This window comes from Garra rufa, chromosome 7, assembly GCF_049309525.1.
Source record: "Garra rufa chromosome 7, GarRuf1.0, whole genome shotgun sequence".
In the NCBI taxonomy this organism is placed as follows: Eukaryota; Metazoa; Chordata; class Actinopteri; order Cypriniformes; family Cyprinidae; genus Garra; species Garra rufa.
This window is the reverse complement of record NC_133367.1, coordinates 46,942,685-46,958,128: the sequence shown is the minus strand read 5'-3', so window position 1 is coordinate 46,958,128 and position 15,444 is coordinate 46,942,685. Positions and strand designations below refer to the sequence as shown.

Here is a 15,444-nt window from a genome sequence, read left to right as displayed (position 1 = left end):
TAAACTCCCTAATGCATCTGCTACAGGAAGAAGAGGATGCATCAAAACGCAAACGATAAAATGATAGGCTGTATCTTATTGATCATGAATAGTATAGTTTTTTTAAAGACAATACTAACTAATGGTTCTGTTTTAGCTAGCCTATATAAGTTTTTATATAAGCCTATATAAGTATATATATTTTATATAGCCTATATAAGTTTTTTAACTTTTAACATCATGCAATGTTTACCATTCAGTATAGTTTCGTAGCTGTCCGCCATGTTGAAAGGTCAAAGTTTATCCCATCTCGGCAACTCGGGTATCATAAAAAATTTCGAGCTTTCCAGTGGAAATTACAACGTGAGTGGGTGTTCATGTGCAATTTCGATGTCGGATTTTGGTATTTACCATAATTACGATAGCACATGAAGGCAGCATAATTACCGAGTGCTACTCAAGAGAGTAATCAGCTGGTTCAGGTGTGTTTGATCATGGTTGGAGCTGAACTTTGTAGGATGGTAGATCTCCAGGAAAAGGGTTGGTCTAGATTATGAAATTCTTGCTGACAAAGCACTGTTTTTATTTTTGTGTACTTAAACCGTTCTTAGACGTTTATTAACGAAATCCCTGCTCATCAACCCAGTGAATAAACAGGACTCATAAATGTAAGCTTTACAAGAGTATATTACATAGAATTAAATAAGGGCATGTTGGAAACAGAATGGCTTAATTTATTGTCTCATTAAACTCATGTGAAGTTAGATCTTTGGGGCTTGTCTATGGATTGCATGACTCTTCTTGAGTTTGTCTCTCTCTCTCAGTGCCATGCTTAAAATACATGTCAGTCATTTCTCATCTCAATCATTTGTGTCCCTGCTGGCAAAAAAATAGCTAAAACCAGCCTTTCAGCTGTTTTTTTTTCAGCAGGGGTATTATTGGATTATATAAAGTAGATCAATTATTTAGAGAAAATCAGGTTGTTTTACCTATAAACGCCATTGACTCATCTCACCTCAAGATGCAGAGCTGTAACGGCGGTCTTGCTCACATTTCTCAAAACGGCATACCCTGCTGAAAAAAAAACTGCTAAAACCAGTCTAGGCTGATTGGCTGGTCTTAGCTGGTTAAAGTAGCTGGTCTCCCAGACTGGTCAGGCTAAGGAAAGTGGCCAAAACCCCTCTAAAACCAGCCTGCTGACCAGCTAAAACCAGCCTGTTTTTTCAGCAGGGTATATAAACTGATTATCAGTCGATTGCTACTCTAGACTTTTGCCATGCCTCTTTGGCATAAATAGTGTTCCATGCACCACTAGGTAGAGATTGTAAGGCACAACAAACTTTAAATTATAACCCTGCTGCAGGGCGCTTCATGATCACACGTTAGGAATTGTCTGCTGCTGTGTGAGGAAAATGCATTCTTAAAAGCCACATCTGTACCATCCAAGACGCAAAGAAATCTAAGGACCTAGTTATTTTTTTCTATAAATTCCATAAATGGAGCTAAATAGTCTGGTCAACATGTATCTGATGATTTATTGATTGATTGATTTATTTATTTTTTCCGATTTTTCCTCTTCAGGTATGGTGATCATTATGAGTGGAATAAAGCAGTCACTTGCATACACAATGTGTTCACTCAGCAGAGATGGCTGGAGCACTACGGCGACGTTGTCATTCGTAACCTCAACAATGATGAGTGCACCTGCAAGATCACATTTGTCAAAGTGAGTTTTTGTGTTTCTTTACTTGTGATGTTTTAATGCTGTATGATAATTGCTTTTTCAGACCACAAAAGGAGCTTGCACTTCATGTAATGGAAGTTAATAGTGACCAGCTTCAAGCGTTCACAAAAGGCGAAAGTATCAAAGAATGAATTGTATGCAGTTGATGTCAGAAGTGTTCTGAGGGATAACCAAATTGAATAATCAAATGTAAAAAAGTATTACATAATCTTCACCTTGTAAATTAAATATAGATTAATTCTTGTTTAAACTAGAAAGTAATTCAATAAACAGCAGTGAGCGATTTTCTGTATTTTATTGGATTATCATAAAGGACACTGACAAGTAAACTAGTCACGGTCATGTGGTTTTTTTTTTTTTTTTTCTGTTTACGTTCACTTAAGACATAACTTTTTTCTTTTTTTCTTTTTTTTTTTGAGGATACTTGCCAAGATGGGTTTCAACATTTTGTATGCATTTGTTGATTCAAGATTTTCAAAGGCTGTGAGTTGCGGTTCTCTGCGTGAATTATGGTGTCTTTTTGTGTTTGTATGCTTAAACTGGCGAAGTGTTTTTGTTGAGTTTAGTGTTTGCGTGCTGTCTGTGAAACGTGGCTTTCTGTGCCCTCACAGAGAGTGCTTTAAACTCTTTTAAATGTTTAAATTCTGAGCATCTTTTTAGGCTGGCCTTGGTTAGTCGTTTGAAATGGTCTCAAACTGTTTAAATTAAATTATTAAATCATGATTAAAATATCTTGATTTCCACAGGGCTCTAATAGTTTTATGAACACCCAGTAATTTGTAGAAGATCAGCCAAGATCAGGATGTTTGGTAAATACTTATAGGTTGGATTTTTTTTTTTTTTTTTGCTTAATATAAATTACATTTCTGGTTTGTATTTTACCAAACCTGTGTGTGACCTTTTGTTTGTGACACTTGAAAAAATACATATTTGGTGAAATAAAATGAACTATGTTGAATTCTGCCTTTAAACTGCATTCCAGTAAAAAATCCAGTCATATGACATAACCAAAGCTTTATTGGCATGTTAAGCATTGACAGTAGGCCAATTTATACCATAATTTCTTAATTTAAAATAAAATCTGCTGAAGAGTAATTAGCTGATGAAGTGTATTTACTTATTGTGGAGTTAACAAAAGTTATCATGTGCACTTGTGCTATTTGAAGCAGATGTCATTACAAAGTCAAATTTTCAAAGGAGCGGTTTATACGTTTTGTATGAGATGTTCGGCACGCCCGACGCACTTAAATCACTTTTCTGTGAATTAAGGTCTTGAATCTGAGCAGCAAGTCTTAAATTTGAATGATCATTGCATTAATTTTCGTGAGAGATTTTCTCATGCGCTTAATTTTAAAGTGAAGTAAAACCGTAATTTCTGTGCTGAATGGCTTAGGTTGCTCAATATTCATTGAAGAATACGTGGTAGATGGCGGCATGTTATCTGGCAGTCACTTGAAGAAGAACTTGAGAAACATGCACAGGTGAACCCATATTTAGATATGTAGTTTCATTGGAAGGGTATGACTGCAAACTACTGCTTGTGACTAATGAAAAACATTTAGGAGCGGCAGTGTGACTGTCCCGATCAGCATATTTGTGTGTGCGCTGAGGGGAGTTTTAAAAGTTTCTACGTGTGTTTGCAGCATCGAGTAACGTATCACGGACATATCTCACCAATCCTTTAATAAAGAAAGTGTAGAGGAAGTGTAAATAAGAGACTGGTTGTGCAGTATAGAGAGCTTCACTGATTATAATCGAACTTTGTGAGATTGCGATGAACTAAGATGAGTGACAGCTTTTAATGATTTATTAAGGGAGTTTGTGAAGAGATACTGAGTTAATACAACTGTTAAATAAACAAGTTTATTTTAAGTGACTTACATCGTCTCACTATAAAACTATTGCCTGGAATTTCTTTATATCATCGTCAAAAAAAATAGTTTGAAACAAATTACAACTGAGCCACTGCGCATCACTATCCAAAAACAAGTTGGTTTATGAATGAGCTTGCGTTTTTAAACTAATCTAGTGAAATGATTCTATTTCCCATTCATAAAGATGGTCACTTGCTTTTATTCCTGAATGAATTAGCCTTTCAAACTAGGGATGTTAACCGATGACCGTTTGACCGGTGGTTGACCGTATCAACGTTAACCGGTCAAAGTTGTCGGTAGTTGGTTAAAAAAAAAAGTGCCGGTGCGTCTTTTACGCATTCTGAAGGTGCCTGTTTTATCCATTGGTTTTATCATGTTGCTGTCTATTAGGCAACATTCCGCATAAGATGGGCTTAGATCTGGAAATACATTACATCTACATTTCAGTGGTAACCGATAAGATGATGATCATCATCTTTCTTTAATATGGTTAGCACTACCTCAACTAAAGCGGCGTCTCTTCGGAGCTGTCATTTTCTTAAATGAGCCGTGGCAATGTTTCAAATGAGCTTCTAACCTAGACAAACGCCTTTATTTTCAAAGCGATCACCTTGTACCCAAAGTTACCATTTGAAACTAAGGAGCCATTTGTCCTACGATTACATACAACAAGCTCTTCGGCGCCGCGTTTGCGGGACTCATGTTTCGCGCTGTAGGGTATTTTTAAAAAGTGACGCGAGTGGCAGTGTGTGTGTGTGTGTGCGGGAGGCAGAGCGGCAGAGAGAGGCCGCGATCACACCGAACGCGTTTTTGCAGATGGAGGCGCCTCTTTTGAATGGTTTTCTGTTGTCAGTGAGCGTTCTACGCGCTGCTTATGCGTCCCAGGCGCCTCACGTTTTTGCAGGAGCGCTCTGAGCGCGTGAAGTTGAAAAAAAAAAAATCAACTCTGAGCTGAAAAACGCCCAACGTCATTCGCGTTCTTTTCCATTGTCCAATCGAATGAATGGAGAGGTGGGCCTTCTGTTGTGGTGACGGAATTTTACGGTTGCTTAAAAAGTCCGGAGACTGCAAGAAATAGAGGAGAAACCTTTGGTGTCTGTCGTGGGTAACCCGGAGCTGTATTATTTAGGGTTTCTGTTAATATGACAGTTTACTTAACAGCATAAAACTAAGATTTTAGAGCGCTCGCGCTATAATCCTTTGATTTGACTGACAGGACAGCTGTTTTGGTCGTTGCTTATCAACATTAAAAAAACGCAGCACGCTCTTTTATTAAAAGTCACCAAAAAAGGGCAGTGCTGTGCGCCTCGCGTTTTTAGAACTAAAAGACGCGTTCGGTGTGATGATGCGACAGACTTGCGAAATTGCAGGCGCGGCTGGAAATGGCTGTTATTTCAAATAGCGTACCATATTTTAAACTAATCGGTTAACCGGTTTCAACCGGCTAATGAGGCTCGGTGGTCGGTCAAGAAATTTTTTAGTTTTCGCCATCCCTATTTCAAACTAATCAAATGAATGTTGTGATTCAGTAATAAAATCGGTGACTTGCTGCCACCCACTGGCAGATAATTTTTCTTCAAGTATCTTTTCAGTTATCTAAATCAGTTAATGCTTCTGTATTTAAAATGTTATATTTAAAACTATAATCTCAACATTATTTTATGAATTTGATTGCACACATACCACCTCTGAGCCTCATTAAACATGAAAATACACCTATAAGCTACTTTTGTTTTCTTCTGTCCCACCTCTGTAGTACAAATACATTTTGGTAATGCTGATTTCATTTGATTGGTAATTTATTATTGTTATTTTAAGCAGCAATTGTAAAAAGCTTATAAAAATGACATACTTTTTATAAATTTGCCAAACTTTCCATCCATTATCCATCCTCCAGGAACAATGTTGTTATAAAATAATATCCCTGTTAAATCAGCATAAATTTTTAACTTTTTCATAGGCTTTTTAAACGGTCATGACATGGAAAAAAGCACAATTTCAAAAAAGTAACATGTTAAAGTTCTTGATTTGTTTTTTGACATTCTCTCTAAAATGCACTATTTTGGTGCAGCTTCTCCTTTAATATTTCTCAGTAAACACCCACTGTTGTGAATGTCATTTAAGAACTGCTAGGCCTGTCCAAATTGCAGTCTTGACTACTTAAGAATGTGTGCACTTAACAGGAAGTGTGCAAAACTGTCCTAGCTCTTTAAAACAGCAAAGCATAGCGCCATTAACACGCACTAAATCCATTTAATCTCAAGCGGCTCTGGAATGGTATTTAGGGCTAAAAGTTTTTTATTTTATTTTTGGCAGGTTGCCATCAAAAAATAAAATTTAATAAACTTTTAATAAGATTAATATATTTACCAAGGGTGCCAATATTTGTGGAGGCCATTGTAAAACCAAGAATTGTGTGTACAATTAAGACCATATTGTTAGTTTTACACACAAAATATCAGATGTGTATATAACCCTAATGTAATTCTGATTTGTCCAGTCACGATACTGGGGTGACGATAACAGCAAGAATGAAGTGCAGGGCACCGTTCTTGACCGTACTGGCAAAGTGCTTCACCGTTTTGGGGGATCATGGCATGAAGGCATCTTCTGTGATACATTTCCCGAGCCACAATGCATTTGGAAGCCCAGTAAGTGTCCATGCACACAATAGTCTTAACAAGTTTAGTTTGATGGTGAATTGTCTGTTATAATTCGCAGATCCTCAACCAAATGATTACTTTGACTACTATGGCTTCTCCCAGTATGCCAGAGAGCTCAATGAACTGACGCCTGATATAAAGGAGAAATTGCCCCCGACAGACACTCGTTTCCGTCCAGACCAAAGGTATGTGGCCAGTTGTTGTCTTAAAACAAAGTTTTTTTTTTTCATTATTTCCATTCAAGAAGTGAAGCTTGTATAATGTATACATTCATTCCACACAGACTGATATAATTCAAGTGTTTATTAGGGCCCGAGCACTGCAGTGCGAGTTCTTTTGTATTGTAATTCTTCTTCTTCTCCTTCTCCTTCTCCTCCTCCTTCTCCTTCTCCTCCTCCTCCTCCTCCTCCTCCTCCTCCTCCTCCTCCTCCAAAATAAAGTCTTTTTGAGGGCCTAAACATGCTCGAAAACTCTCGAAACTTTGCACACGCATCAGACCTGGCGAAAATTTACATCTGATATGATTTTCAGAAGTGGGTGTGGCAAAATGGCTAGATGGCGCCACCTATAAAATTTAAACGGAGTGCGCCTCGAGCTACGTTTCACGTACGTACATGTGCGAAACTCTGTAAACACATGTAACACACCAATACCTACAAAAAAGTCTCCTGGTGCAACATCCGAAACACAACAGGAAGTGCGTTATATTGAATTTCCTGTACGATTTTTGTGCAGTTTTTGCCATTATTAGGCCTTGTGCTTTAACAAACTCCTCCTACAGTTTTTATCCGATTATCTTCAAATTTGCTGAGTGTCATCATAAGGACTTTGGGATGCTAAATTGCGAAGATCTAGAGTTTTCGTTGAGAGGCGTGTCCGTGGCGGCCTGACAAATTTCGACGTGTCGCCATGAAAAAGGAAGTTGCTGTAAGTCAGGCAAACAATGTCCGATCTGCCTCAAACTTCACGTTTGATAAGAGTCATGTCCTGAACACACGTTAGTGCCAATATTCAGTTATAGTCATAGCGTTAAACATGTCACTTCCTGTTGTCAGCAGGTGGCGCTGTTACGGACTCCTAGCAACATATTAAAAAGCGTTAGCAAGTTTTAAATAGGCTAGCAACATGTTAGAATCATGCTAAAACATGCTAGCAACACTTAGCTAAGAGCTAAAGCATGCTATTAATACAATGAAACAGGAAGTTACTCTAACTCAGGCATACAATGTCCAATCTGACCCAAACTTAATATTCAACATGCTACAAACATAGTAAAGCATGCTTGCAACATTTAGCTAATATGCTAAAGCATGCCAATAATACAATGAAACAGGAAGTTACTGTAACTTCAAGCATACAATGTCCAATCTGTCACAAACTTAAAAAGGTTTAAAAAGAGCCCTGGTCTGAATACATACCCATGCTCATATTCAGTTATAGTCATAGTGCATACTGCTAGCAACAAGAAGTGACATGTTTAATACTGTTCTGGATGCCTAGCAATGTTTTAAAGTATCAACAAGTGTTAAATAGGGTAGCAACATGCTAGAAACATGCTAAAACATGTTAGCAACACTTGCTAAAGCATGTTATTAATGCAATGAAACAGGAAGTTACTGTAACTCAGGCATGCAATGTCCAATCAGCCCCAAACTTCACATGTTTGATAACAGTCCTGACCTGAACACATCTAAAGGCCAATATTCCATTACAATCATAGCGCCACCAGCTGGCAACAGCAAATTACTTGTTTTACACTAACTTAAACATGCAATGTACAAAATGCACCAAACTTGACATGTTTGGCAAGAGTCTTGGCCTGAAGACATCTAAAAGCCAATATTCCGTAATAGCGCCACCTGTTGGCAGCAGGATATGTCATGTCTTACACTCAAGCATGCCATGTTCAATCTGCACCAAACGTCATATGTTTGATAAAATCGCTGGCCTGAAGACATCTGCATGCTAATATTCAGTTATACACATCGTCACCAACTGGCATCAAGAAGTCTGGCACATCTAAATGACTTCGACATATTCCTCCTAAATTTACTATGTTAAAAGCATAGTGCCCACCATTCGCCACAGATCAGCGGTGAGCCCGGGTGCAAGGGCCCGCCCATCGCTGCTTGCAGCTTTAATTTTTTTTTAATTTTGATGATAATAACTGACAACTAATAAAAACCCCAAATTCAGTATCTCAGAAAATTTGAATATTACTTAAGGCCAATACAAAGAAAGGATTTTTAGAAATCTTGGCCAACTGAAAAGTATGAACATGAAAAGTATGAGCATGTGCAGGACTCAGTACTTAGTTGGGGCTCCTTTTGCCTGAATTACTGCAGCAATGCGGCGATCAGTCTGTGGCACTGCTCAGGTGTTAGGAGAGCCCAGGTTGCTCTGATAGTGGCCTTCAGCTCTTCTGCATTGTTGGGTCTGGCATATCACATCTTCCTCTTCACAATACCCCATAGATTGTCTATGGGGTTAAGGTCAGGCGAGTTTGCTGGGCAATTAAGAACAGGGATACCATGGTTCTTAAACCAGGTACTTGTGCAGGTGCCAAGTCCTGTTGGAAAAAGAAATCTGCATCTCCATAAAGCAGCAGGAAGCATGAAGTGCTCTAAAACATCCTGGTATACAGCTGCATTTGACCTTGGACCTCAGAAAACACAGTGGACCAACAGCAGCAGTTGACATGGCACCCCAAACCATCACTGACTGTGGAAACTTTACACTGGACCTGCAACGTGGATTCTGTGCCTCTCCTCTCTTCCTCCAGACTCTGGGACCCTGATTTCCAAAGATTTACGTCTGTGCGTAGTGGTTCTTGAAGCAAAAAAAGTTGAAAACAGCTCAGTAGAATACTTTCACTTTTCTTTGATGAATTGAAAAATAAAACATCATTTATCTGATATAGAAATCTTTTGTAATTATTATAAATGTCTTTATCATCACTTTTGATCAATGTAAAGCATCCTTGCTAAATAAGTTTTTAATAGTATGGTATATAATGTTTCAAAAGCTTTTTATTTCAAGTAAATGCTAGTCGTTTGATCTTACTATTCATCAAAGAATCCTGAAAAAACAAATACTCTACTGCTTAAATATTGATAATAATAAAATGTTTCTTGAACAGCATATTAGAATGATTTCAGATACTGAAAAAAAAAAACCACACACACACACACACACACACACACACACATACAAATGTCAGGGTATATTAAAACTTCTCAAAATCCCTAGACCCCAGAAGGTTAAAGACTCAAAGTTTTTGTACAATAACATGCATATTTTGCGCTTCAATTGCAGGAAGAAACTTTTTTTAACTAAAACCACTCGATCTCTTATTTTTGTGGTTAACTATAGTTCTGTGAAAACGGGTTTACGAATGTCTCATTACAAGAGATTTGTGCAGTGGAAATGGGTAGAAAAGTTTGAGAATGGAACCTGCAATAGAGACCATGTTGGTGGTAAAGGGGGAAAAAGCAGTCACCTTAAAATTCTTTACACGAGGCAGGAAATACCTTAAATGAAATGCATTTATTATCTTAAGACTAAATGTTTCTTCAAATTCTGATTTTAAAAAAAAAGCCTTGTGCATATAGCATAGTTGTGCTTCAGGTGATCCTTGAAAGAGTCCCAGCTCTTGGTCCTTTCCAATGCTGTCCCCTCCTGTCTCTCCCACTTTTATACTTTCTTTACTGTCCTACATAAACAAAAACACCAAAAATAAAATTTCATAAAATACCAACCTTGATACTGTTGAATATCTTTAACTGAAAACGTTCAATGCAAAACAAATCTTGTACTTTACACAGTCCAATAACAGTGGAGTTGGAAACAAAGTGCACAACACTTCATTAAACACATTTTGAAGTTTACAATATTAACCAATTTTTCCCAGTCTTTCAGAGCCCCCAGTTACATTGTTTTAATCACAATCCCAATTAAACAGTGTATTTAGTGAAACAAAATCATATTGAGTACATTAGTATTAATTAAATAAACCTATAACAAAAGATCAATTAATCTCTACCAGAACTGACAGTGCAAAGTAGCAGATGAACAATTCCTAACCAAACTGCCAATGAGCTGGATCATTAATGACTCCACAAGGAGAAAGAATCAATGGTTTACTGAAATTTTCTTAAGCCGTTTTTTGTTTTATACCATTCCTTAAAACAACCTTAATTCATTTAAATTCTAAAGACATTTGCCATTATATTATATTCAGAAAAGAAAAATATAGTATGTTATCTTTAGGACTGTTATTATAGGATTAAAATGTAAACCTACAGTAATGCATGGCATTTATGTCGAAAGATCTCTAAAAGATAGACATTAACAAATACTAGCAACACACAACACTGTGTATATATATAGTCTCAGCCTCAGACGTCACGCCCACGGAACGTTGGCTAAACGTCTGATGCATATGGTTCACTTAACTGGAAACACTTCAGGAATGTCGAAGTCGTGATCTGATTAGTTGAATTTGATCGGATTTCCGGAACACGCGAGTGTCGCGTTTATTTTCGGTCCGCCGGGAAACAAATCGCAGACTGATTTACTCGCGTTTTGCTGAAAGCTGCTTATGCAGACGCTGTTGTTGTTAAACACATTTGCGACGTTCGCGAACAAATAACTGACTTACTGCTTGTTCTCCCTCTTCTTTGTTAACTTTCAATGCTGGTTATATCAATGTCTGACTTGTTGCATGCCAGTCTGTTGTTGTGGGGGCATTTCTACGCCCCGAAACGTGACGCTGAACGAAACGAACTGTGATTGGTTGTTTGACATGTCTGTCAAAAACGGCCTTATGGGCGGGCCTTGGCCAATCAAAGCTGCCATGAATACCAGACCTTCAGCCGTCAGTCTGAAGGTATGGCTATGCGAGACTAGTATATATACAACCAGATGAGCTAATATTGCTAGCGCGCTAAATTAGCATCTAACTTTTGCTGTTTGTAATAAAGCAGCACACACAAACACACACTGAAGTATTAAACTTCTGCAGGTTTCATGAAATTTACCTATTTGTAAACTCTTGTACTATTTTTGAAAGGTAATAATACATACAGTACTGGCTAAATCAGGTAAGACAATAAGTGTTTGCAGGATCACAGATCACGTCTGTTTTCTGTGTTCCGGGTTTTGTTCTCTGTTGAAATTTCACAAGTCAAATTTGCTCAAAATAAAAATTTTACAGGAAAATATAAAATAATTCAGGACCAACCGAATAATTTCGGTGAACAACAGCTCCCATAGTCTACGCAGCTCACAGCCTCACCAGAAAATGCTGTAACGGTCGAAATTTTGTAATTACAAAGGCGCGCGCAGTTTCACCTGTCAGTTTTCTGAATGACAGTCAGATTAACCAATCATGATCAAAGCAGTAAGGTAAAACGACCAATAGGAATTGTTTCAGCGTGGTAGCGAAATGTAATTAGTATTATTGTTGGTGATGATTATTATATTTTAGAATAAGATTCATGACATAATAATGTTCATAATAATTTAAAAGGCAAACATTTTCTTTGTATGCTGAAGACATGATCTTATAAAAATTATACTTTTTTTTCATTATTATTATTATTATTATTATTATTATTATTATTATTATTATTTAAACACTTGCGTTTGAAGGTATACAAAGGTGTATAGATAACAGTTTAGCATACAAATGTGTATATATAAGCGTTTAGCATTCAAAGTTATATCAAAGTTGTTTTACCGTTGAAACAACAACTGACCTAATTGGTCATGTGTTGACTGAATGCTAAACGGTTGAAGACCAATGTTGTTTCACTGCTGACCATATTTCAACCAAATTTCAACGTTGAAGGTCGGTCATGTGCCGACTGGGTATTAATGTGCTTGGACACAGAGCTCTGAACAGCCAGCCTCTTTTAATATATAACTACTCGTAAAGTTAATTCTAAAGCGTCATTGCCAGTAAATAATTTGTAAACGTCTAGTGTGTCAGCATTACCTTTCTCTAACAGTTGTACTAATCTGTACTGGAGGTTGATCAACTATTAGATACTTGTGATACTAAAGCCAAAAATGCTAATTCTTACCCTCTCCTCATCTCATCATCAGATGTATATGACTTAGTTTCTTCAGATGTGAAGTGTGATGCAAGCATATTGTGAAACTTTGCATGGGTAACAGTTATTTTATTTCTAGGCTTCTTGAAGAGGGTAAAGTGGAAGAAGCTGATAAACGCAAGGATGAAATAGAGGAGAAACAACGTGAACGACGTAAGACAATGACCAAGAGGAGTGAAGAGCATGTTCCACGTTTCTTTGTGTGAGTCCCATTATTTATTTTTTATTTTTTTTTTCCTGCCAGAAATTAATTAATTTCTTAAATGAAATGTGCCAGAGGACAACATATGTTACTGGAATATATTCTGCAGATAATATAAATCAAAAATCGCCATAAACTGAGTGAATGAACATAGATGATTTATGAACTAACGAAGTGGAATTGTAAATGCCTTATTTAAAAAAAATAAAATAAAAATACAAATTTCTCTTTCAACAGAAAAACTTTAGATCACGCTGGAAGAGAGGTGTGGGTGACAAATGGAACTTATTGGAAGATTCGAGAAAATCCAGGATTTGCCAACACTGAAAATCTGGATTTGTGGTGTTGATGGAATTGAAGTCCTGTGATTTGTGACATCCCAGTATTCTCTTAGCAAAATTCTTGAATTTTGGGCATGTTAGTATGTATATTGTTTTATATAACTGTTGTGAATTTTAGTTTAAGCCAAAGACTTCACAGGCAATGTAGGAATGGAGTTTTTAATCTAAATTGTGATATTCCTGAAGCCGTACATCCCTCCTTTTTAGTGATGACTTAAAAATAGGTTTGTGTTAAACAAAAATCCATTCTATATTTTGTGTTATGAATAGATGTCTTAATGTGTGTTTTTTTTTTATTCTTTGGTCTTTTTAATTAAAAGGTAAGGTCTAATGTGATTTAGTACAGAATGTTTCCCATTTCAATAGATCTGTATTTGTAAATAATGCATGTCTAAACTGTTTGCTGTAAGTTATGCTTTTTAACGAATGGATTTAATTATTTCTGATAAGAAAATCTTGCGTGATTTTACTGTAAAAAATATTTTGTGCTAGGTAATTTCTCAAATTACTTTTTGGATTTTCAACCAGATCTACTGGAAATATTTTGGTGAAAAGAGTAATAGGGTTATGTGCAATTTCTTGTGTGCATTTCCAATCAGATGAGACTTGAATAAATATTAAATTTGAACACGTTTGCACTTCTGCCATCTGAAGGGGAGCTCTGGAAGCATACACTGTAAAGAGAAGTGACTACATTGTAGGGAGAGAGAGAACAAGGCCTGAGACACTTCATGGTCGTGAAGCAGCTGCCCACTTGTTTAAGGTTACGCTCTTTCCTAATTCTATGGACTTTTTTGTTGCAGCAACTTTTTTTTTTTTTTTTTTAAATTGTACAATTGAAGATATTGATTAAAAGCTTATTGTAGTATAGCAATGACAAAGTACATGGACACCCCTGCAGTACATATTGCAGGCATTCTAAAAGGCATTCACAAATCATGTTTTTGCTTTGACAAATGCAAGACTTAGCAGTAGAATTTGGAGGAAAAAAACAAGGTGTCACAAGTTTTTTTTTTGTTTGTTTTTTTTCTTCACTTGAGTGCTGCATTTTTAAAATGCTGTCATGTTTGAGACACTCCAGAAGAGCTGAGAGCAAAGTGGAGTGGAAAAGCAAGCAAAATACTATTAACATAGCTTGAACAAAAACAAATCAATTTTCTCCTACATTTTTCACAAACAGCATATCAAGACAACTGCACTGTAATCTAAGTGGATATCTTAATGCTTAATGTGGCTTTAAGACAGCGATATTAAAAGATTAAACTGTGCATTGCATTCATATTCTGGGTTTGTTTTTGTTAAGAGTAAAGCTTGTCCAGATTATAAATGTTTCCTACATATAAATTTTGTCCCTAACCTTACCCATATCCCGTCTTCATAGAAGCAAAGGTGTTTTGCAGTGCCATATGACCACATTGAGTACATTGTACAGGTGCAGCTCCAAAAATTTGAATATCATGAATAAGTTCATAGATTCATTACATGTAAAGTAAAACATTCCAATAGTTTTGTTTTAATTTTGATTAGAGAGTACAGCTCATGAAAGTCAAAAATTCAGTATCTCAAAATATTAGAATATTTACATTTGAGTTTCATTAAATGACACTATAAATTCCAGATATTTTATGTTCTTTGACACCCCACTAATGGAGAAGGTTGCTGATTTGGCAATGGTCTAGGGGACAATCATTGACACCCTCCACACAGAGGGTAAGTCGCAAAGGGTCATTACTGAATGGGGTGGTTGTTTACAGAGTGCTGTATCAAAGCATGTTAAATACTAAGTTGACTGGAAGGAAGAAATTGGGTAGGCAAAGGTGCACAAGCAAGAGGGATGACCGGAGTTAGCCCATCAAGAGTCCTCACGTTTAGACGTCTTCAGGAAAAGCACTTCCAAGCCACTTCTGAAACAAAAAACAATGTCAGAAGCATCTTACCTGAGCTAAGGAGAAAATTAACTGGAATGTTGCTCAGTGGTCCAAAGTCCCCTTTTCAGATAAAAGTAAATTTTGCATTTCATATTGAAATAATGGTCCTAGAGTCTGGAGGAAGGCTGGAGAGGCAGAGAATCCAAGCTGCTTGAAGTCCATTGTAAAGTTTCTGAAGTCTGTAATGCTTTGGGGTGCCATGACATCTGCTTGTGCACTGTGTTTTATCAAGTGCAAAGTCAATGCAGCCATCTCAGGAAATTTTAGAGCACTTTATGCTTCCATCGGCTGACAAGCTTTATGGAAATGCTGATTTTCTTTTCCAGCAGGACTTTAGCACCTGCCCAGAGTGCAAAAACCACTTCCCAGTGGTTTGCTATTACTGTGCTTTATTGGCTAGCCAACATGCTTGACCTGAACCCCATTGAGAATCTATTGGATATTTTCAAGAGATAGATGAGAAACAGTCAATCCAACAATATACAGACAATCTAGAGGTTCAATAGTGCCTCAGCAGTGCCACAGGCTGATCACTTCCATGCCACACTTCACTAATGCTGTCATTTGTGCTAGGAGCAAGTAATTTGCTGTAATACA

At 37.0% G+C, this 15,444-nt stretch overlaps 1 protein-coding gene across 1 annotated transcript in view; it reads left to right on the top strand.

Moving 5' to 3' along the window:
* The window catches only part of LOC141338199 (oxysterol-binding protein-related protein 7-like), a 46,323-nt gene extending 33,168 nt beyond the window's left edge, over positions 1–13,155 (top strand). The window contains exons 17-21 of the mRNA XM_073843749.1: positions 1,561–1,705; positions 6,098–6,248; positions 6,319–6,445; positions 12,456–12,578; positions 12,816–13,155. Coding sequence (XP_073699850.1) covers positions 1,561–1,705; positions 6,098–6,248; positions 6,319–6,445; positions 12,456–12,578; positions 12,816–12,927 — 658 coding nt within the window. The 3' untranslated portion in view covers positions 12,928–13,155. The remainder of the gene's footprint in view (positions 1–1,560; positions 1,706–6,097; positions 6,249–6,318; positions 6,446–12,455; positions 12,579–12,815) is intronic.
* The last annotated feature ends 2,289 nt before the right edge of the window (positions 13,156–15,444 follow it).